General features: G+C 46.5%; 2 protein-coding genes across 4 annotated transcripts in view; both read left to right on the top strand.

The window, feature by feature from the left end:
- Positions 1-23,465, top strand: part of LOC108152453 (pleckstrin homology domain-containing family G member 3) — a 52,541-nt gene that overhangs the window by 9,888 nt on the left and 19,188 nt on the right. For both annotated transcript variants that reach the window (XM_033386377.1, XM_017281815.2), the window contains exons 2-7: positions 2,916-3,710; positions 3,780-4,055; positions 16,789-16,912; positions 17,950-18,822; positions 21,960-22,043; positions 22,334-22,457. In XM_033386377.1, the coding sequence (XP_033242268.1) occupies positions 2,916-3,710; positions 3,780-4,055; positions 16,789-16,912; positions 17,950-18,822; positions 21,960-22,043; positions 22,334-22,457 (2,276 nt within the window). The remainder of the gene's footprint in view (positions 1-2,915; positions 3,711-3,779; positions 4,056-16,788; positions 16,913-17,949; positions 18,823-21,959; positions 22,044-22,333; positions 22,458-23,465) is intronic.
- On the top strand, positions 19,384-20,637 carry LOC108152454 (protein late bloomer-like). Of its 2 annotated transcripts, XM_017281817.2 has the most exons (3): positions 19,384-19,550; positions 19,664-19,837; positions 19,898-20,630. In XM_017281817.2, the coding sequence occupies exons 1-3, from the start codon at positions 19,473-19,475 to the stop codon at positions 20,318-20,320; spliced, it is 675 nt and encodes a 224-aa protein (XP_017137306.1). In that variant the 5' UTR covers positions 19,384-19,472; the 3' UTR covers positions 20,321-20,630. The 2 variants fall into 2 exon arrangements, with proteins under 2 accessions (XP_017137306.1, XP_017137307.1); XM_017281818.2 differs by lacking the exon at positions 19,384-19,550 and having other exon boundaries at positions 19,752-19,837; positions 19,929-20,637.

Raw genomic sequence — 23,465 nt, 5'->3', positions numbered from 1 at the left:
GTTCCCTGCCTGCCTAGAGATGGAGACGGAGGTGGTTGTCCAATTAATAAAAGAAAACGCAGTCATAATGTTTTGATTAACACAAATGTGACAAGAGATGCATAAAAATTAATTTCCAATCTTGTTTTCTGCCGCTTCTTCTGTGATTTACGAGTGGATTGAATGCGATGGGATTGGAATGGTATGGGATGATGTCCGATGTGGATGTGGGTCACTGCTGTGGCGTTAGGTGAAACCGTAGATGCGTGAGAGAGTGGTCTGCCCAGACGATGAAGTGGAAGAGTGGTCCAAATCGGATTGCCCCAAGGTTGCGCTTTGGTTTCGACCTTCCTTTAATGGCTTGTCGCTCTGCCCGAACAACTAGTGCAACATTTTCGATTTCCTTTTGATGGCGCGGCCATAATTTGAACAGCGGGCTAGCAGCAGCAGCAGCAGAAGCAGCAGCAGCAGACCGACGACCCACTGCCCAAGACTCCTCACGCACCAACAGCCAACGCCCCCAGGCGGCAGCAGAGACCAGATTTGAGCCAGTGACCAGCGACCAGCGACCAGCGACCGGAGACCAGAGAGCAATTAATTGATGAGCAGTGTCCAGGCACTTGGTCAAGACTTTGGCATGACAGCAAATTGCATTTGCCCCGTGCTCTTTCCACACCCCTTGCTGCTGCCAACTGTTCATCGTGTGGAGTGCGTGGCATTGCCGGTGCCAGTGCCAGTGCCATTGCCATGGTCATTGGATCGAGTGGCAGACAGCAAGCGCAGCAGCAGCCAGCCAATCGTTGGAATGCGCCAAGCCAGAATCATGCACTACACTGCAAGAAAATAGAAAGAATATTACAGCCTCCTGTTCTTGCGCTCTCTCGTGTGCAGAATCATAGAGAAAGCCAGCCGAATCTGGATCAGATCGGCCCCTCTTTCTCGCTCACACACTTCGTCGTGCAGTGTGTACCCTCTGGCGGAGTAGCCTCCTTTTTGGCAATCTCCGCAAAAGATACAAGTCCATAAACTGATTTAGGATTCAGGAGCCACAGAAACGCTGTCCAACTGCAGCTTACCCACCGTTTTTCTCAGTGCATGGCCCCATGAAAGAGTGAAAATAATGAATGGGTTTCGATTTAATGCATAATTGCACTACTTTTTCACGAATGAGAACCAATTCAAATCGGGAGGGAATCTCCATCGGGCATTGCCCGATGCCTGCCCCGTTCTTTTTCTCCCAGTGCAGGCGGCGGCCCAAAAACGGCACGAAAATATTGATGATATATTTATGGGTATTTATTGGCGGTGGCATCGGCGGACGGCACTTCAAAGTCAGCCGTCGCCCGAACAAATTGTGGAAATTTATAAGCGCTCTGGAAATCTTTTGGAAATCTCAGTATCTCTGCGGGTCGTCGCGTCGCGCCGCGCCGCACCACAGTGCGTGTATCTGTATCTGGGCGATGCGCATGCGCATGCGCCCGTCCGAGGGCGACACCTGGCGGCCGAGGCTGAACCACCTTCGAGGACAGGACTTGCAGGACTTGCAGAACTCGCAGAGCTAGTAGTGTTGAGGACCGGAATTTAGTTGCCAGCGTGGCGTGGGCGTCGATAGGTGAGAAAACGGGGAAAAACTCAAATGGTAAATTCATTTGTTCGGTGCCGCACAATGTGGCATTGTCAGGGCAAAAGTATTTACCAAAACGACAAAATTTAACATGCCCCACGGCATTGTTATGCCCCGCCACAGTGCCGCAGTGTGTGTGTGTGTGATATGGTCAAAGTTTTTGGGGGCACCAAGGAGGCGCCCCGTCCACTTTCACTGCAAATTTGCGGCGTCTCTAAGCCTGTGTGTGTGTGTGTGTTTTTTTTCTTTCTTTTTAAGTGTGTGTGTGTGTGTGTATCTGAAAGAAAGTGAATTCTACTGTGCTACACTTGACCTATGACAATCGACAATCGAGAAAGACAACGACAACGACAACTGTGGCAGCAACAACATCGGCAGCAACCCGCCACTGCAACTGCAACAGTAACGAACGTTTGACGTTTCATTTGATTGTCATGCAATGCAGTTGCCCCTGCCACTGCCACTGCCACTGCCCCATGCCCCATCCCTTTCGAGTCGAGTCGAGTCTTGTCTTGTGGATCAATGCTGTCCCCAATTGATTTCTGTTTAACTTCTGAACATGCAACAAGGCGTAGCACAGTCCACCCCATGGTTGCACCGTGTGGCACTGTATTTCATGGGAAAGTGCAGGAAATTGTGAACACAAAATACCAACGAGGACTGAAGGAGCTCAAAAATCAAGGATATGTCTAAGAAAAACATAAAGAATTTCTTTTGGAATCGAGGGGGGTGATGGAATGATGATCGAAAATGGATTGAGTATCAAGAAAATACTTTCAAAATCCCTTTTTGGGACATTTATTTACTTCCTTTTCCTAGGGTTGGAAGGACTCAATAAAAAGTTGAGTTTGTAATCGGAATGGATGGACTTTAGCTTGTTACCGGATTCATACTTTAAGATCTATCTGTTGGGATACCATTCTGTTGTCCTAAAACCATCTTCTCGAAGAAACGTTTACCCCACTGTGCCCTAGTATCAGCCCACTGTCACCCCTCTGTTGGACACCCAACCCCACCCGCGCCACGACTGGGTTGCCCTGGACAACCGAATGAATTGTGTTTAATGCGGCTCTTTGGTGGCACGGGGCAGGCAGCATTGCATGTGGTGCCACAAGCCCAAGCCCAAGCCAGCGCCAAAGAACTTTGGCCCATTTGAAATGCGGCAATTGTGTATCTGGCAGATAGACACACCCTAGTGTTCCCGTGCCGTGTACCGTGTTCCGTGTACCCTTTTGGGCGCACTCTGAACTTCATTTCACACGTGTCTTTGGTGTAGAGTCTGTTTTTAATTCCGATTCGATTCTATTTGCAGGCCGACGACACGAACATTGAGGCAGGGCCGCCACCTTCGGAGAGGGGAGGAGGAGCTGGGACCACCGAAAGCCCCAAATTAGCAGAAAAGGAGGAGGAGGTGAAACAGACAAGGGAGGACTTGGGCGAGATCTTGGTGTTGAATGACACGCAAATCGATGTCCCAGTGGGAGCCACGAGTGTGCCCCAGAAGGAGGTAAGGCGGAGAGAGGAGGGAATGGCCAACACGAGGAACGAGGCCAACAGGCCAGCGCCCATAGCCCGCAATGAGGAAGAGGACGACGACGACGAGGAGAAGGAGGAGGCTGTCGAGGATCCGGATCCAGTGGTGGCAACAAATGCTAATTATGTGTGCTGTCAATACCCTGCAACAACTGCAACAAGCAGCAGCAACAGCAGCAATGCTGTGGCAACTTTGAACCGCGGCACATCGCGGGTTCGCGAATATCTCAAGAAATGCAGGCAACGCTTAACGGGTCAGCAGCAGCAGCCGCAGCCACAGCCACAGCCACAGCCAAAGACTACGACTACTACCACGATAATAATGATCAGGAATGAAGCTGCCACAGCAACAGCCATAGATGTGGCAGAAGAGGAGGAGGATGAGGATGAGGAGGAGGGGGACTGTTGCTCGGATGATGCCTCCTCCACAGCGTATGCGGACACCCAAACCATTGACTGTAGTCTCGAGGCGCAGCAGCAGCAGCAGCAGGCGGTCCACCAAGTGGAAATGCATCCCATACCCCACCTGGCTGGCGCTGCCCCTGCCCCTGCCCCTGTCGCTGACGTTGCTGAGGTACGTAGGCCAGTCGCAAGTAAATTTTGGGGCCCTTTTTCTTAACCCCGTTTCCTTCCCCCTCCCCAGTTGCAGGCTAAGGAGAACGAGGATGTGGATGTGGATTCGAAGGTGGAGCTGGAGCTGGAGGTGGATGTGGACGCCATGCTGGCCCAGCTGATTGACAGCCATCTGTCGCACATTTATCCCGTCTACTGGGCACGCACGCGTGCAATATTAATCCAGCAGGCACGTGAGCGGCTCGACTGCTCCTTCGATGGCTGCCTGGACCGCTTCGAGCAGCGTTTCCTATGCAAATTTGCACAAATTGCCACAACACTGCGCGCCGCTCATCAAATTGGCGAGGTAAGTGGTCGTCAATTGTCGTAAAGAATCTCCCAGGGGACGGAGAGGGGCTCCTAGACGGGGTCCTAGAGAGCAATCTGTGTGGAAATCCGAGTAAAAGATATATCATTTACGACCAGACTGCGGAATTGGCCAAAGAGTCGGGAGTAATTTTCTGCCCTGGCAATGAAGTTCTTTAAATCGCAGTTAAATTTACTTTGATTTTGGGCTTTGGGTTGGTTTTTCTTCTATAAATTGGAATGTTGGATTACAGAAAGGAACAGCAGATGGAGATGCAGATGGGATGGTGGGGAACGGGAACCCTTTAAGTGCGCCTCTCGAGGCCCAAATTAATTCTTGGAATGCGATTTTCCTTGTGGCTTGGAATTTTAGTCCTATAAAATACTTTGGAATTGAATCAAATTCCTTGAAATTGTCACAGAATCATAGAAGTATCTTTTAATCTGTTTCTCCATTGATCTTTAGATACTTACAATTGAATGCACAATCGATCAATCCGGCGAGTAGGATTCAGATGTTTTAGGTGTTTTTCACCTTGTATAGAGGATCTATCTACTAGGGATAATCTTGCGGCATGAGAATACATGAATATTTTAATAGTATCTAAGCTTAAACGATACAAAATAGCATCTCAAGCCCATAAAATACCCCAAAAGTGCTCAATATATCTATAATTAAAATCTGTAATGGCTAATGTTTGTCAATGGTATATAGTTCTTAGTCTTAAAAGGTTTTTCCTTATCCAAAAGCAGAGAATTTTCAAATTTATACGTATTTCGACGGGTAACTGCCTCTGTTAAAATAAGTCGAAATGCACTAACAGTGCTAGAACTTGTAATGTTAACTGCTAACAGCCGCTGTTATGCGTACTCTCATGGGTTTTTATGCCATTTCGTCGTCTTCGTTGCTCGTGTATTTCCGCGCTCTCTTCCGTTTCTCACTGCTTTAGGTGCCTTAAGAACATGAGTCGGATATTCAGCAACATTTGGCTTGACGGAACTGGTCGTGCGGACTCGAGCCTCGACTTCGCTCTCTCTCTCTCTCTTTCTCACTCTCTCTTCGTAACCGAACTTTGGTGACTATGGAAAGGTATGGACAACAGGCAAAACAGGCCCAGCAACATATCAAGAGCCCACGCACCTCACCTCACGGTGGTTTGATCAGTAATATGCTCTGATTGTTTACAAGCACTGTTAAAAACCAAAGTATGTTACGAATTGGGGTGGACTTTAGCCAACAGGCGTTGAATTTTCTGTGCCGTATGCCTGTCGTCCATACCCTGTTTTGTCCCCCAGCAACACGCGAGCAATGTTGCCGAGCAACATTTGCAAGCGCCAGCAACTTTCGAAGGCGGGCGGATTTGAAAACGGCCTTGCCGCCCCAAAGTTGAAACGGCCTTTGCGACGCGCAGTCGTGTGTGCGGCAGAAAGCAAAAATCGTTCCCCGATTCCGAACCGAACCGAGCCCGATAGCAGAGCCTTGCAACGCGTGCAACACAATAAACGTGCAACCGTTCAGCGCTCAGAGTATCTTCGTGTATTCGTAGTTTTCAAAGCGGCCCCAAGAAATTCGCGGAGATATAAAAATGCAAATAAATTGAATATCCCAAGTGATGAATGGAATATAACATAACATCTCGTGCCTAGAAAAAACGTTATAATAAAAACCGAGTGCCTTCGAATGTTTTTTTTGTTATTTTTTTGTACTAACTAAAGAAAAAGAAAAAAAAGGAATAATCGTAAAATACAAATCAAAAGAAAAGTGCATCTATTTTTATATAGAAAATTAACGAGCAACCAAGACATAAATCAACGGATTCCGTATTGGATTCCCTTTTTATTGCAGCACCACTAGTTGGAGGTAATACATATACATACATACACATAGATATGTACATACATCTGAGATCTGGCCACAATCCAAAGATCTAACGATCTAACGATCTTTCATTCCAAAGTTTATTAACGTAACCGTATTTATGGCCAATAATTGTCGAGTGTGGAGCGCCGACAACGACGACGACCCTGACCTCAGAATTCATTAAAAATCAATTGTTTTCCACTCGATTGGCAATTTGCATACTTATTACACACACACACACACACACAGACACACATTGAGCGGGCACAAAGGCCAGCGGAAGCGTCCTTCGGGTCAGGCCCACGCGGTTTTGTTAGAATCTACTCTCGACCACTCTCGAGGTGCTGCCACACACAGAAAAGAAAAAAAAAAAAACAAAAAAGGGAAGGGGCTTCGTGTTTAAGTCAATGACAAAAAAAAAAAAAACAAAATCCAAAGACCGTGTGCAAGTACAAGTGTGGGTTGTCTCTGTGCCCCCTCCCCACCGTTCTAAGACTCTAGTCATGACCATAAAAAATTGGTTCTTAACGCTGCTTATCAGCGGCCGAGTGGCCAAGTGGCCGACCCCGTAAATTCGTGTGTCTAAAGTGTAATTTATAATAATTTTGTTTGTCGTAACGCATACGCACTGTGTGGCACATCTGTGGGAGGCTGCTGCTGCTGCTGCGTGACCTACTTGCTGCTTGAGTATATTTGAATCAATCAGCCAGCCAGCCACATTTGCAGCTGATTTGGAGGAGTCGTAAATGTCGGTTTTTGTTATTGTGTGTGTGCTTGTGCGTTTGACCTGCCACAGCGATTGCAATTTGTTGCAGCTGCCTCTCTGGCCTCTCTTTGCATGTTAATTGCCTTTTAATTTGTTGCATGGTGCTGCTGCCGCTGCTGCTGCTCCTCAATGGAACTCCATAGCTGCGATTTCCAAACGGGGCACGTTCTGTAATTTAATTCGGTTTCTGCGCAGACGCAGCGGCAGCCGCAAACGCAGAAGGGTTGCCGTTGCCCCCTTTTTTTTTTTGTTCTGGAAGCGGAAATTGTGTATTAAGTGGAAAAGGGGAATAAAGGGAGAACAGAGAGTGGTACAGTTTAGTACAGTCTGCGACTGAAAAACAGATTTTCGGAGTGAACTTTAATTCTGTTTTGTATTTGGTATTTTTTTCGTTTCGTTTCGTCGGAGTAGGAACACGGCATATCACTTAGTGGAACAGCAATTACGATTAGGCGATGGCCTGGCCATTGGCCAATGGGCTTCCGAGTTGAACGTTGTCTGTGTCCAGTGTGGAGTGTGGAGTGTGTCCATCAATCGCTGTCCATTGGAGTCAGTGTGCTCCTTCGATCTGTGTAGTATCTGTGTTTGCAATAATTTGCAGAAAAGTGCTTTGAACTGTTGTGTGTTTGCTTTTGAACACACAACATGATCGGCATTTGTTAGCGATAATGAATTGAACATTTCTGCAAAACATGTTTGTACATAATTTGTATGCAACAGCAACAGCAACAGCAAGAGCGCCCCTCCAGGGGGACTACGGACACCGCTTGGGTGCTCTTTCTCTCTCGGTGCCGCGCTCTATGGGATAGCTAGATAGATAGATAGATAGAAAGATACATACATATTTGTGTTGGTCTAACTAAGAGCATCTGGCAAAGGCATTTGCTGTTTGTTTTTTCCCCCCACAAAGACAGAGAGGCATAGAGGCAGAGACTCCAGAGACATGGGGCATTGGAGGATAGAGAAATGTCCGTATGTATGTGTGTCTGTGCAAAAGTGTAAAGTGCATATTTATGGCTTGCATAAAATAACTTGTAAAAATGCACTCGCAACTCCATTCATTCCGTGAGTGCATTCGGCACATTCGAACACGTGTTTGAATGACCAAATGGCCATCACATATCACATCATCATACTCCTTGGGCACAGCACGGCACACGATCGCTGGGGAAGGAAGTTGTCTTTCAGGATACGCGAACGGATGATGATATGTGACTGGATTCACAAATGAGTGGACTGTGGTGTGGAGTTGGAGTATTCCGAAGAGCATTCGTGAATAAACTCATACTTTAAATGGTTTTATTATGCTGACAAAAAAGATGACTTGTAGATTGGTTTCAGTTGTTTTTTATTGTGACAGATATGTATGTATTGGCCATTCAAGAAGATAACTTTGACATTTGGGTACGATTTTATGGCTTAATGGGTTGCAAGTTTAGTAATACTGTCAGATACAAAACGATCTTTTGAAGGTGGAATTGGTATGAAAGGTTCTTGAAGTTATTTTTGTATTCCTTAAGTGTTTCAATAGAAATATTCGTAGAAGCCTCTTATATTTTATCCAATATACTTGTATTTTGTACTTAATGTTTCCCAAATAACACTCAAAATTCAAGGCGTAAGCTCAAGCTCCTGCGTATTTTTGGGATCTTATGGGTTTCGTTTCATCATTCCTAGAAATATGAAAAGAATTCTTTTGTCGGAATTTCATAATAAAATGAAATATTCAAAATATACTTCAGTTTTCATTAAAAACATTTAAGGATGGTCCACAGATTGAGTTCCCACAAAAGTATCTCACAATAAGAGAAATTGAAAATCTATTATCTTTTACTTTTACTGAGTTTCAGATATTTTTCATAATTTTGGATTATTTTTTAATGATTATCACACAGATTCCTTGAGGAATTTTTGTATCTGCAGTCTCGCATTACATTTTTCCATTAAAGCCAGTCATGAGAATGCATCTTATGGATAGTAGTTCTGTAAGCGAGAAACATTCCTCAAAGTGTCGTCTGGCGCTGTCCAGGAACAAAAAAAACTCCAACAATTTGCTGCGTAATGCCAGCCCAGCTAAAGAACTAAGCAGTTAAAGATACAGATACATTAGCGCAGAAGCAGCTACAGATACAGATACTTTTGCCACTTGATTATAAAATACTTAGTCATAAACGCCCCTCCCCGTCCAGGGATTAAGTTTCATAGGGACTGCCGTTGCACCTCCGATACACTGCGGATACTGCAGCTGGCAATAGATACAGCGCATCCAGAAGATAGCCTTGAATTATTCAGGCGCGTGTGTGATTCGCTTAGTAATTAAGCCAGGCACAAAAGCCGCATGCCCCGCAGGCGATGAGTCGCCGTTTCGACGGGAACTGGGGATTGGGAATGGGAATGGGGCAGGGGCAGGGGCAGGGGCAGGCATTCGCTCGTCAAGTGGCAGACACCGAATCCGCAGACACTCGCACACACATAGAAATACTTTTTTGTTGTTGTTCCTTATTTTTGTTGTCTGTGTGTCTGCGTCTGTGTCTGTGGCTCTTGTTGTCTGCTCATCATCGTGATTATCCTCATTATTATGATGTACATTGTCTTTGCTTTCTTTGGCTACAAGTATCTAAGTATCTGTGTATCTATAGCTGCGCATCTGTCTGTGTGTACGGTGTGTGCGTGTGTGCTTCAACGGGAGGTGAATGCTTCCTGCAATGCCAACAGGTAGACAAAGACAAAAGGCAGAGCCATAGCCATAGCCAGAGCCCAGACGTGGACGTGGATGTGGACGTGGGAATCGACTGCCTGGAACGCTTCGAGCAAACCAAATAGTATCTTTTTACGCTATAAATATTGTGCAGCCAACAAACGAAGCCGTCAAAACCGAATGACTGACAAGCCCTAGCGCACCAAAGCGACCAAAGCGACCGAAGCGACAATTGTGTGGACTTTGCTGCTGCAGCACACAGCTGCAACAACAACTCCCCGCCACGACTCTCGACGACGACGACTATTGCGACACGCTCTAATAAATGGTTCAATAATAAATTATCTACCAGTTTTGAAGTTCGCGTTTGCTAGCGAGCCAGTCAGAGAGCCAGAGAGCCAGCCAGCCAGCCAGCCAGCCAGGATTTCGTTTCGGCATCACGTTATTTGTGCATTTGTCAAGTTCAAGCGTAACTCTAGAGATATCTCTTTGGCCACAGCACAAACAGCAACAAAACACACCTGAGGCCTGAGGGCCACCTCTGAGTAGGATGTCAGATTGCGCCACCTTCGTGATTTGTGGCTTAAGGGCACATGTGCCAGCAACAGCAACAGCAACAGCAACAGTAAGCAGCAGGGGCAGCAGGGGCAGCAGGGGCAGCAGGGGCAGCATGGATAGCAGGGACAGCAGGGATAGAGAAGTCATCGTCTGGCCCTCTGTGGTGGTCGCCTCCGACTCCTGAATGTCCACGAACGATGTCCAAGTCCAAGACCAAGACCCAGGCTCTGTTTGGCCGCCGGATTAGCATTGAAATTGACTTCGTGCTGGGCTCATTAAAAATTTACGTGCATAAAGTTTATTTCGATTTGTTGTGGAAGAGTCCTCCCTGCCAGAGAACACCCCCCCCCCCCTCAACCCCCGCTCCCCACCACCAGGTTTTTCTTTCTTTCTTTCTGCAAGAACAGAATTACATTTCGTGGTTTTTCTCTCTCAGCTGAAAAGTATTTCCTAGAATTTTCACCGAAAAACAATCAAAAGAAAGAAACGAATATTGGCTACTCGTTTTTTCGCTTTTTACTTCCTTATTGGAAATTTCCTTTGAAATATAAGGGGGGGTGGGGGTGGGAGTTGGGAGTTGGGGGTGGGGAATGCCCTTTTGCAAGGGGAAATGTTCTACGGTTATTGGTGTGTGTGTTTTTGTTCCTTTTATCGGATGCATTAACAAGTTTATGGACGTTTTTGGAATTGATGTGGCTAACAACTTTTTCAATTGCAGATACACCGTAGAGAAAGATACAGAGCTACAGCTACAGCTACAGATAGAAAGACACACAGATACTACATCTATAGAGATACAGATACAGAGATACAGCTACAGCTAGAGAAGAGCAGAGCCAAAACACTCAACAGCACATCAGATCAGATCTTCAATCATTGTTGTGGCGTCGTTTTTCTGTTATTATGCCATAAGAAACTCGTTTTCAGCTGATTTTTGCAGCCAGCCAGCCAGCCAGCCAGCCAGCCAGTCAGCCAGCACCCCCTCCCGAAACGAAACGAAGTTCATGATCAGCTGTGAACGGAACGTGGAAAGTGGCCGCAGAGCTCTAGAGCAGAGGCAGAGCTCTCCCCTTGCCCCATGCTCTCAAGTCTCCAGAAGAACATCGGTTGTGGTACCGGTTTTTGCTGTTACTCGATCGACAATTGCTCTCGTAATTGAGAGGCTGCCCCCCCATCTCTCTCTTCCTCTCACTCTGTGTGTCTTCTGCTGATGTAACTTGCAACAGTTTTTGTCTTCTTTTTCTGCTGTGCTTGCCTTTGATGTTGCCACACGAAATCGAAACGGAATGGTCTTTTGTTATCTTAAGGCACTTCTGGTTGCCTCTAAATGTGACAGGCATCAGATCGCTGATTATTCTGGATGCGCCCTATAGGATTTCAACACCCAATGAGGCACTTCCTGTGCCCCAAAGTGGGGATGCAAAAAAAAAAATGAAAAAAAAAACAATTTGCAAGGGGGGGCCCCTGCTTCCAAGCGGGGGGCAGCCATGGGGCAGGGCAGGCAGACGTTCCAAGAACATTTGCAGAACGTTCTGCTGTTGTGGCACATTCCGGCCGTGCAGCATGCATGACAGCCTAGACCTGATCTATTTTTGGAGCAGCTCCATCTCACCCTCTCCGTCTCCCTCTCGCTCTCTCTGTCCATCTGCTTTTGCTGTGATCGCAAAACAGTGCAAAAATTCTGCCATATGCATATGGTGCATGCCACAAACATACATACATATATGTATATCGTATATATACGATATATGGAGCTCTCTTTCGCCCCCGCCGCACACACACACACACACACACACACACCCAAGAAACACAAACAATTTGTAGGTGTGGCCACATCGAATGGCTGTGGCATGGGCAGGGGCACGGACATGGACATGTGGCATAGATGATGGTGGTGCCGATGACATGCCACGCCGTTTGATGGCCGCTCTCTGTGGCAGATCAAGCGGAAATGTGACGTCGCAATAAATAACAAAAAAACAAAAACCAAAAACAAAAAATGTGAACCGCTTTGTTAGTGCAAAAGTTCAAAGCTTTTTTCCAGGGGAATATCTTCACTTTTCTCTGCCCTGCAGAATGTGGCAGTTGCAATTGCAGAATTTCTTGTTGATTTTGCAGGGTAAATGGTGCCGGAAGATGGATTTAACGATGGATTATAAATAGAAATGCGGCGATTCCGTGGATTCTATGGAGTGTTAATTGATAAAAGATGGAATTGTAGTAGAATTGGAGCAGGCAGTTCTCCAGGAAGATGTTCTAAAGAAGAACAATCTGTGATCTGTGAGCTTCTTATTGGAAGGGGCGTTCAGCCTTTTTGGAGCTGGAATAAATTGAGACAAAAACACCTCAAGAAACCCAAAAGATATTTCCTTGCATGTTGTATTGTTGTATGAATACTCGTATTTTCATTCATTCAGCAATCTATGAATATTTTTCAAGGACTTCTAGAACTACATCCTAAATGAATCAATGGGATGTACATGATCACTATTTGTTCCCTAAAACTATTCAAATTATTCATCACAACCATGAAAAATCCCTCAAATGTTTTCATAGCTCTCTCCCAGTGCGGCTTAGCTGCGAAGGGATGAGCTGTGATATCCTGAAAGTGATCATCGGTAGCTCTCTGTTTGTGCTGTTTCCCAAAGCGAAAGGATATTTGAAAGGTCCTCTAAATGAGTTCTTAAACCAGCTTGGAGAGTTCCTCAACAACAAGATACGTGGAACTCCGTTTGTGCAGAAACTCCATCGGAAATGATTCATCAGGTGCTTCAAGGCTTAATGGCTCTTTCGAAGAATGTTATCCGATTTCCACGTTTACTTAATAACTTAATGAATGGAACCCTGAATGAAACAAAACAACACAAAACACATAACAAACAATTTGGCAACAGATTAAAATGCAAGATGAATGAAGTAACCTGCGAAATCAATTGTTGGCCATCGCAAACGATTTGGCCAAAAAGAAATAAACGGAAAACGGCAAACGGCAAACGGTTTCTCCCTTTTGCGGCAAGAGACCTCCCAAAGGCCGAGGTCGCGGCGGCATGCCTCTGCCTCTGCCGTGTACCCCCTCGCGGATAATAATTACCCACTGCCGGAGGGGGCGCTCTCTTGGGCTCAGGTGTGGCCCTTTTTTTTCCCAACAAATTAATTATTGTTAGAGCTGAGAAATTAAGAGAAACACTCTGCTGAAGCGATTGCCAATAAGCGAAACGAATGCCCAGTGCGGAGCTGTTGCCACCAAAGTGCCACCAAAAGGAAGGTAGCCGGGAGGGAGGCCAGTGGCCAGCGGCCAGCGGCCAACAAGTTGTCTGCTTCTTTTTTTTATGCGTTTCTACTATAAATTATTAAGCAAAACAAGCCAAGTGCCGGTGGGTGTCCGCGTGTCCGTGTGGTGCCCCTTTTTTTTCGCTTTGTGCAACGCCCTGTGTGCGCCTTTTGCATGCGTAATTCTCTGGCTCCACACCACGGTGGTCCCCAACGATGCCTACCCCACCCCCCCCTGCCACCAAACTTCGAGTCGAATCCGAATCCGAATCCAAATCCGAATCCGTGTACGACTGTTGGCTGCACCCGCATTGAATAATTGGCATAGGCTGGGGCGCCACACGCGCCGGGATATGTGTTTTCTGTTGCTGTTTCTGTTTCTGTTTCTTCAGATATATGTATATACATATATGTGCGAGTATATCTGCATATATGCTAATGCCAGAGACCAATCCATGTCGGCTTGATTACTCATACACACAGCCCCCGTCCGCCAGTCCGCCCGTCCGTCCGCCTGTCGATCCGCTTGAGTCCCCTTGAGTCCGTCGCTGCCGCTGCCTGTTGATGGCGTTTTTGTGCTGGTCGGTAATTTAGTTTTCAACATCAAAGGCGTGGGAATGGGCTACACATAAAAAAAAACGCGTATGAATGATGGAATGATATACGCGCTCTGATCCATCCAGGATCCCCAGACAAATCCTCGCCAGCAAAAAAAAAAAGCCGAACCCCCGGCAGATTTATGGCCTCCAACGAGGGGCAAGGCATTCGGCACTCAAAAGCACTCAAAAGCCGAAAGCCGAAAGGCCAAAAGCCGCCAATGGAACGGAAATTTGTCGCCCCACAACAAATTGTATACAAAAACCGAAAATGACACAACAACGACCAAAAAACCGATCAGAATGCGGTAACAAGAACAAAAAGATACTTTTGTATCTTTTGGATACGGCTGATGGTGATGGCTTTCATACCCTCTATTTTTTTTATTGGATTGCTAGAATTCTGCGAAATCTCTTTGGATTTGCTTTACTTTTTTTTGTGGTTTTTTGCGTTTCCTTTTTTTTGGGGTTTTGAGATATTTATTTCATGTTCTTAGGAAATAGTATATTCTGTCTATAAACAGTAAACATTTCAATGGGAATATGCTTGAAAATGATGCAGATATTTCATGGCTCAAAGATATTTAAAGATGTTAGGCATATCTTCGAGAAATAAGAGAATTTGGAATTATTTCATTGATATCTGAGTAGTCTTCTTGTTGCTATCTGATTGAAGATCGATTATATTAGATTATAGAAGTATTTAGAAATGATTTATTGAAAGATATCCACTTCGAGTTGTAATGGTAGTGCATCATATTTCGTTTCGTAGATAAGAGCAAGAAATAATCGCTTTCTAATCGATAATCCCTAACAAATATTTCTGCTTCTTTTTATTCGTTAATCGATTGAAACCCTTTTCAACCTTGGGGCTAAGGGAAAATGTCCGCTCTATCTTTCGTAATCGATAATATTATAGATAATAATCGATCTAATAACTTTTCTCCTTTGAACTGTAACGAAAGGATCGCTCAAGGAGGCAGTTTGCTTAAAAAACTACCATGTTAATATCTTGTAATCGATAATACTATCGATTATCATGCCCACTTCTTGCTCTGTTCGTGCTCGTTCTCATTTTCAAACCCAATGTTAGAGTATCTCTGAGGAATTTGAAAATATATGCGACTTGACATTGAATGAAGCAGAAATTCAGAGCAGAAAATCGAAAACGTAACATCGAGCGATCGATCAGCGAGACGACTGCTGAGTGGAGCTGGAGGCTTGGGGCCAGATACTGTGCCTGTGCCTGTGCCCCTGCTTCGGGGTTGGTTCCATTGTAGGCAACACCATCATCATCCCAGACAACGAGAACGAGAACGAGAACGACAACGAGAACGCTTACGATGACAATGACAAGCGGCGTCCGAGCGACGCGCGCATTTGGGTCAATGACGATGAAACTGAAACGTAACCGATTCCAATGATTTAGAACCCCCTTTGGATCACAGATTGGAGACTTTGCAGAGAGCAGGGAGCTCTCGAAGCTGCTATTGCATGTGGCAGAGCGGCAATCAAGCAGAAAATGTTACGAAAAATCATTATTTTAGCATGTGGCGACAGCGATACGATATGTATACCTACCCGAAAAAAAAGACCCACTGCGCCACAGGGCAGGAGAGGAGAGGAGTGGAGTGAAGTGGCGTGGCGTGGCGACTGTGGAGCCTTCTCCAGAGGAAGTGCGGACTGTCGTTGTGTGGTTTTTCGTTCGGTTGATCGGCGATGATCATTTTGTTCAATCGATTGTAAACGATGCGTTGCGATCGTTGCGATCGATTCGATCGTTTCTGCGGCTTTGATCAAATGACAAAATTGATCATTTTCTGTTTGAATGGATATCGATGGATAGCGACGGACCCTCTTCATGGGGCACGGCACGGCACCCTCCTCTCCCTCTCTCTCTCTCTCTCTGTCTCTCGTGCGACAACAATTGATTTATGCTTCACTGTGTCCGCTCCCCGCTCTGCTCCTCCTCCTGGCCCAGCTGCTGCCGCTGCCGCTGCTGCTCTGTATCTCTGCTGTCTCTGTGGGGTCTGTGTCTCGCTGTGGTCTCTCTGGTCTGTGGCATGTGCAACAAAAGCCCAAAAACGCTTTGTTACCAATAAAATCAAGCAGAAATCCAAGCCATAAATCAAGCAGCCAGTGCGCAGCGCGCACCTTTTTTTTGCTTTGTTTTGTTTTTTGCCTTTTTTTTGCGAATCGAAAAATCAAATGCAAAAGGAAATCTATCTGGCAAATTAGCAACCAAAATGCGATGGCAACATTTTCGCTTTGCAACAATTAATAGTGGCACAGGGATCGCTGGTTGGGGGGGGGGGGGAGCTCCCTCTCTGAGGTCCGAGTCTCAAAATTCGATTTCACATTCCCGTAGGGGTGAAATCTGCGTTTTTCTGCTTTTGCTGCCTTTTTTTCTGGCTGAAACGCTGAAAGGGTAATAACCAAAAATTAGCAGAAATTGCCAAAAAAAAAAAAAGAAAAGAAAAAAAAAAAAGGAAAAAAGTTTGACTTGCATGATTTATCTATAATTTTCCATCGCCTATTGCCGTGTTCGGGTTTTTGGGGTCTGGTCTGGTCTGGTCTGGTCTGGTCCTGCCCGGGCCATGCCACAAAGTTGTGGCCACATCTCTGATACCCGGGCCGCAGACTGAGACCCCCACAGACAAATATATATATACGTATGTATCGGGGAGACCCTGGCTCTGACAGACAGTCAGTGAGTCTAAGCCTCGCGCATTTTTCCCCCAATTTTTCCACGGCTTTGGTTTCCTTTTCTGCAGCTTAACACTTGCGGGTGTTGTGGCCTGCATAATTTTCAGACTCAAACTCTCGGCTCTCCTGTGCTCCCCAAAACATGTAATCGCTGTAATAATAAAAATTTGCAAATGATTTCGTTACTCAATCTCTCAGCCCCTGCCACTGCCACTGCCCCTGCCCCTCTACCTCCTTCAATCACCGTTTATCATCCGTTTATGTTTATCCGTCTTGCAGTCCTGGTTATGGCACGCCGGCTGGCCTTTGGCAACACCCAATGGAGCGCTGGTGCTGCATTTGAGCGACGCTGAGATCGCGCACGCACTTCGTCCCGCAGAGCTCTATCTGTGCATCAAATTGGGTAAGTGGGTCGATCCCTAGTGACCCTTGGAGCCCCAGTATCCCCAGCCCGTACGACTATACTTAACCAATGGAGGGAACCCCCTAATCATCTTGGGTTCAATTTGAGGCCATGCATGGATTAGAATGTTTAGGGAATGCCTTTTGTAGCTCTCCTACCTTTTTTTTTTGTTCTTTGTTTTCTGTGGAGTGCAGAGCGAGGTTTACTTCATTAGAGAGTATCTTTAGAGATGGATCAATAAGTGACCCTAGCAACGCTAACCTGAAGATTGTCCGCCTGGCCGAGGGGCGCTGCCGCATGTCGAACACCCGAGCCTGTCGACTACATTCAGAAAAGATGTTGGTCTAATGATCGAGTAAAATGAGCACTAAAATGCATCTATATTACAAAAATGATTACTAACTATAGGAAAGGAATGTTAGTATTAGTATTTTAAGAAAAGGAAGGTAATTAATAGTATAGGATGGTACAAGAATCTATAATCCAGGCATAAATAGCCTCATGATAGGAATAATTCGAACTATAAACCGAAAAGGAAAGCTCAACGCCCTTTAGAGATGGTAAACTTTGATTCTCCTTTAGATTTTATCTTCCTTGCATCATAAGCAATAGATCCATGGTAATCAAGTACAAATCCCTTGAAATTATAGATTTTGGAGGAATGCGGAGCAAAATACTAAGAAAATTCCAGTCTTAAATAGAAAAAAGTAAAATATTTCAGGATTAAAGTTATATTCTTCAAATATCTAGCAAATTTAGACCATATTCAATGTATTTTCGATGCTTAAGGGAACCTGGCACTGCCACAAGATCCACAGAAGGAAATATAGATCACTTTCCACTCTAGAAATCTTCCAACTTTGTGTTTTCGCAACCAAAAAAGCCACCTTCCAGTGGCATTTAGCTTTGACCAACTCTTATCCGCAGCACTACAAGCCCCGATTAGATCGAAACACATTCATTTACCCACTCTTGCTCTTGCCACAGCCACACAACTAATCGGTGGACTCCTTTCTTGCCCCCTTCTCTCGTTGCAGAAGCACCAACAAGCGACAAAAGCGACGACGACGAAGACGTTGAGGCCACACTACGGCTCTATGCTGTTTGGCGCTCCTCCCCGAACGTGGAGAGCGTCCAGAGATATTGCATCGACCATACGAATCCCCTGGCACTGCCACTGAGCCTGCTCCAACTGGAGATGTCCACGACGGCGGCGGCATCAATGATGATGGCCACAACAGACGGCGGCGAGCTGCCGCAGCTGCTGCAGAATCTGCTGGTGAGCGTGGAGCGCAGCATTGAGCGCGTGTCACTGAACGAGCTGCAGATGCAGATGCAGATGCCCCAACCCCAACCACTGGGCGAGGATCTGCCACTGGATGAGGCCAACAACAACAACAACAACAACAATAATAATGGGAACACGAATGGGGGGAACCCGAGCAGCATTGCCGGTTCACCCAAGTGCGCGCTGAGGCGCAGCGATTTGATTACCAAAAACAAACTGTTCAACAACCGCTACATGCTGCGGCGTCTGACCAACAGACAGGACAGCATGAACTCCACCTCGTCGGGGAACAGCAATGTCAGCGATAGGAGCAGCAACAGCAGCAGCTCCAGTTCCAGCTCGAGTGCCGGCGAGGAGCTGCTCAACAATAATATTAAACAGAATTCAGGCGGAGGTGGCAACAGCAACAGCAACAGCAACAGCAGCGAGACAAAGAAGAGGAGCAGCAACAGCAGCCGCAGCGGCAACAGCGACAAGAGTGAGGCATCATCCACATCCCCGGCACTGCCGCTGTTTTGTTTGGGCAACTCTTTTCCGCATATCGATAGCGATGAGGAGCCCAGCGATGGTGGCGGCGGCGGCGGCGGCGGAGGCAGCGGAAGAGCAGCTGAACGATCTTTGGGTACGTATACGTATACGTAATATTGCATTACGCATGCGCAACGTTTTGCCATGAAAAAATAGCCAACAGCAACAGAAATTGCTCAGCCAGATATCTGTTTGCCCGCTTGCAACAGACACCGCGACTCGAATCCAGTTCGTGGCTTATCGCCGGCCATTTCTGGGCGTGATTTGTCTTATTTGTTTTACTCTCGAACCCCTCGTCCGAGGACCGTTCGCTCGGACTGCAATATCGTATGCAAATGCTGCCCGAACTATTCAATTAAACGCCCCACAGCCAAAAGCCAGCTCCAGCCGAGATCCAGCCAAATTTGTGCCCATTCCGAACGGGGCGCTTTGAAGTCAGATAGCGCCACAAATTTAGCGCTAATTTGATATATTTTCTGTTCATAAATGCTGCCCCGGACATTTAATTCAATTAAACGCCAGGCGATCGTCTCAAGATAAAGCTCTGGCTGCCCCAAATTCTGAAACAGAGAGGGAGAGAGAGTGAAGTCTTTGAAAACTTAATATCTTGGACTTGGAACTCCAATATTCAATATCCAATACCCAATATCCAGTATCCAATATCCAGTATCCTGTTCTCTCAAAGTCAAAGATGTCTATAGAAACTATAGGCAGGGAATTGGAAGGGGCTTCGCCACATTTGTTATGCCTTGGAACAGCGGATTTGAGTGTTTGCCGCGACACTACTACTGGGCCTGCATTATCATAAATATAGTCATTGTGGTAAGCTTCAGTCTTCTTCAGTCTTCAGTGTGATCTTTGATCTCTGGCCTCATTCCAAATACATCCCCGAATCTCCGAATCCCTGAATCCCTGAATCCCTGACCGGTGGGCAGATCATTTACCTGGAGGATGCACGAGAGAACATATACATCATACAGAGTATACCCGTGAAGTTTAGCTACCTTCCTTGCCTCGTGATCATGGTGTTCCTGCAGCTGTTAAGCCTGATCCTGCTCATCACCGATAGCATTATGGTGTACAAGGTCAAGTTTAATGCCACTCAATTGGTGAGTTACGAGACTCTCTCTCCCCCAATGAACTCAATGAATGCTCCGCCTCCTCTTCAGTGGTTGGGCATATTAATTGTTGTCGGTGTAGCCCCCCTAGTGCTCGGAAGCTATCTGTTTCACGACCTCTACGACATCTACGCCGTGGTCTACATGTTCAGGACCAATCAGCTGGGCGACACCGAACAGATGTACAAGTGCTGCGGCATGCTGGGGCCCGTGGACTACAATTATCCACGGATACCCTGCCCGGAGTCCTGCTATCACAACAAGACCGTGGCCCCCGAAAACATCTACGAGCGGGGCTGTTTGGGTGCCATGTTTCCCGGCTGGATCATCTTCGTCCTGTGCAACGCCTATAATTACACATTCATTTTGATCATCGTGACAATGTACCTGCACTTTCGACTGAAGTTCCTTTACGAGTTGATCCGCGTGGATGTGGAAAGAGGCAACGTCAGCCGCAGAAGCTTCTGGGTCTAGACTCTAGACTCTAGACTGTAGACTAGAGGCTCTAGGCTCTAGGCTCTAGGCTCTAGAGAGTGCTGCCCAAAATGCCCATATGTCCACCGTAATGAAACCGGCAGCCACAACCACAACCACAACCACAGCCGCCCACGGCATCCGGCGAGACTCTGGTTAGCCGCAGGGGCAGCCACAGCGACAGACACAGCGACACCGGTGCAAATGCCTTTTAATTTGTCAAAAGCCTAAAATATGAAAATTAAATGAGAAACCAAAGCAGTGTGCCCCCACGGGCCCAGACAGTGGTACAAAATGGGACGAAAAATGTGGGATATTGATGAAAGTTCCTTCTATGTTCAGGTTGATTTTGAAGACTATGAAATACTAGAGGAGATAGAGAGGGAGATACCGACTATGATTTACTCTGGGGGTAGAGTGGGACATCCAATGTGCTCTCCAACGGAATCCATAGCCATTCCATTACTCATCTACACTAAACGGCTCTCTCTCTCTCTCGCTCTGGGTCTCTCGATGCTTTCCTGCCTCAGTGGACGTTCCTTCCTTCGCTTGCAATCACTCATTAACTCTGTTAGCCCCACACCCAAGTGTTTAACCCTATAGTGCTTGAGGTACGAGTATATTGAATCGATCCTGCTTGAGGATTCCATTATTCAATCTTCAATCCTTCAGTTGGTTTCCTCGCCATAAATTAGAGACTCATAGTTCCCAGAACAGTGTCGGAGCCATCCAGCAATAAGTACAGCCATAATGAAGAAGCTCTAATTATTGTTGAGAGATCTCAGACTTCTTTAGAGGCCTTTCATATGCATTTCTACCCATAAAATGGTAGAGGAAAGACTAGCACCCGAACACTTAGTGAACAGCTTGCAAAGGTCTCCCTAGCATCCATAGATATTGCAGCTATTTCTCGTATCATATTCATACCGATGAATGGCAATGTCTGGCACCAGTGTGCACTGGAATGCAACTGGAGTTCAACCCCGAACTGCCGACTAGTGGTATGTTGGGTGTGGGTGCAATTTGCGAGCGGGCATAAATCAGCCGCAAAAGTGCGGGGGCTGCTGCAGGTCTCTGTGGTCGGGATATCGAATTACAATGCCCAGTCGCCCCCCCCCCCCACCACCCCCCCTCCTTGTGAGAGACTCCCGCCCCCGGATACGGTTACGGTTTCGGTTTCGCTCTCTGTGGCAGTGGCACCAACAGGTGGCCCCCGATAGAGGTTCAGAGCGATGGTGTGCAGCAGAATTTTCGCAGACGCTGAAATGTGCCGCATTTATCATATGGAAATATTTTTGTCGCATGGGAAAGTCGGTGGACACCGAAAATGAATTATGATGGACCTGTTTTTTGGGGTGCAGACCACGCCCCCCTCCTAGCAGGCGCAGGAGCTGTAGAAGGCTGTAGGCTGTGGGCTTCATGCTGCCTGCCCCAGTGGCAGCAACGAAATTAATCAAATGACATTATTATGCAAACGGCGCAGATCCTGAACGAGTTTTCAAGGTTTTCGTCGACGAGCGTTTAAAACCCAATTAACCCATATACGTGGTCCCCCCATCCATCCATCCATCCATCCATCCATCCATATTTCTCATGTGTTTTCTCACCCGTTTTCCTCGCTTTGGTTTGGTTTTTCCAGAGACCTGCGAAACAGAGCTGCTGCCGCCCAGCTCCATCGGGGAGCTGCCCGAGAAACTGCTGACCAGCGGCGTCTATCTGCCAGGTGAGTGCCCATCCCCTGTTCCACAGGTGACAAAACTTTCCATTTAATTCTAGACTTTCACTGAAAACTAAACGAAATTTGCTTATAAATTGGAATCGCCCCCATCCCACACCCCACCCGCAAAGAAAAAGGCAATTTGCCGCTGGCGGAAAAGTGCATACCCACTGAGAGGGTACGGGCTTTTCAATTAATTCGCACATTATCGACCACCCAGGGCGAACCAATTGAGAGATGGAGCTGCATTTTCTGATCGCTTATGATTCTCATTTTCCCCATCTGTTCTTTTGCAGGCACACGCACCCTCAAAGGCGACCCACTTGTGAGCGTGGATGCGGCCTGTGTGGCGTCCGCCGGCCTCAATTGCTATGAGCTTGCCACACTGCTTCTCTACTACAGCACCATACCAGAGCGCAAGTAAGTGTTCTAAGGGGGTAGGGGGGAGGGGGCAGGGGATCCATAACCATACTATCTATATCTGAATCTGAATCAGAATTACAATCAAAGCCTCATCGGTTTAATGTCAAAGTAACGCATGGGAATGGGCCCAAAAAGAGAGAGAGATAGAGAGAGCCCAGAACCCAGAACCAGAATCAGAATTGGAGAATCAGGCATTTCAATTTGTCTGGCAAAAAGTTCATAGACATTGCAGAGACCTCGGCAGCCAGAGGAGAGCTCTCTCACACGAGACGGCCCATCCATATTTACGAGCAGATATGCAAATGTGCAAATGCAACACCAAGTCAGGCAGACAGACAGACCCCGAGTGGCGCTGGGAACGAAGCAGTTAAGCCTTTAAGACCGTTGGACTGTCGGACGTTTCCTCCACTCCACTCCATTCCATCGATGGTCGGATGGTCGGATGGTTGGATGGTTGGAGGGTTGGATGGTCAGACCGAATGCATGTCAGTCAATTTGCCACTTTGGCTAAAAGGAAACATGCGGCAACAACATCGAACAGCACTTGCATTGTGGCTGAGAACCGAGGACGGAGAACCGAGAACCGAGAACTCTTCTGGGCTCTTCTGGCCTTAGAAAATAGAACAAAAGTCTTGGCTAAAACTCGATAGGCGGAAGGAGGGCACTGTCCAGCATAGTTTGCGGTATCCAGTATCTGTCCTAGATCTGCCAATAGATATTTGAATGCCTTTTTTAACTCAATTGATTCCCAGTTTCACAGATTCCCAGGCGAAAGTCAATGAAACTTAATTAGGAGATATTTCCTGTGCTCAGGTGTTCGTGTGGGAAGGAAACGGCTCTCAAGATATTATTGAGGATCATGTTTCATGGGATATTTGAGAAAGGAAACCCCTTAGACATTAATGAGCCTGTAATTTATGGATGTAATTGGATGAAGATCATGAGAAAAACATTGAGAAAAGAGAGATTGTTAGAAAATGAAGATTATACGAGAAGGAGTTCATC

This window comes from Drosophila miranda, chromosome XR (assembly GCF_003369915.1).
Source record: "Drosophila miranda strain MSH22 chromosome XR, D.miranda_PacBio2.1, whole genome shotgun sequence".
Lineage (NCBI taxonomy): Eukaryota > Metazoa > Arthropoda > Insecta > Diptera > Drosophilidae > Drosophila > Drosophila miranda.
Note: the sequence above shows the minus strand (reverse complement) of the source record. Positions and strands in the feature narration are given on the sequence as shown.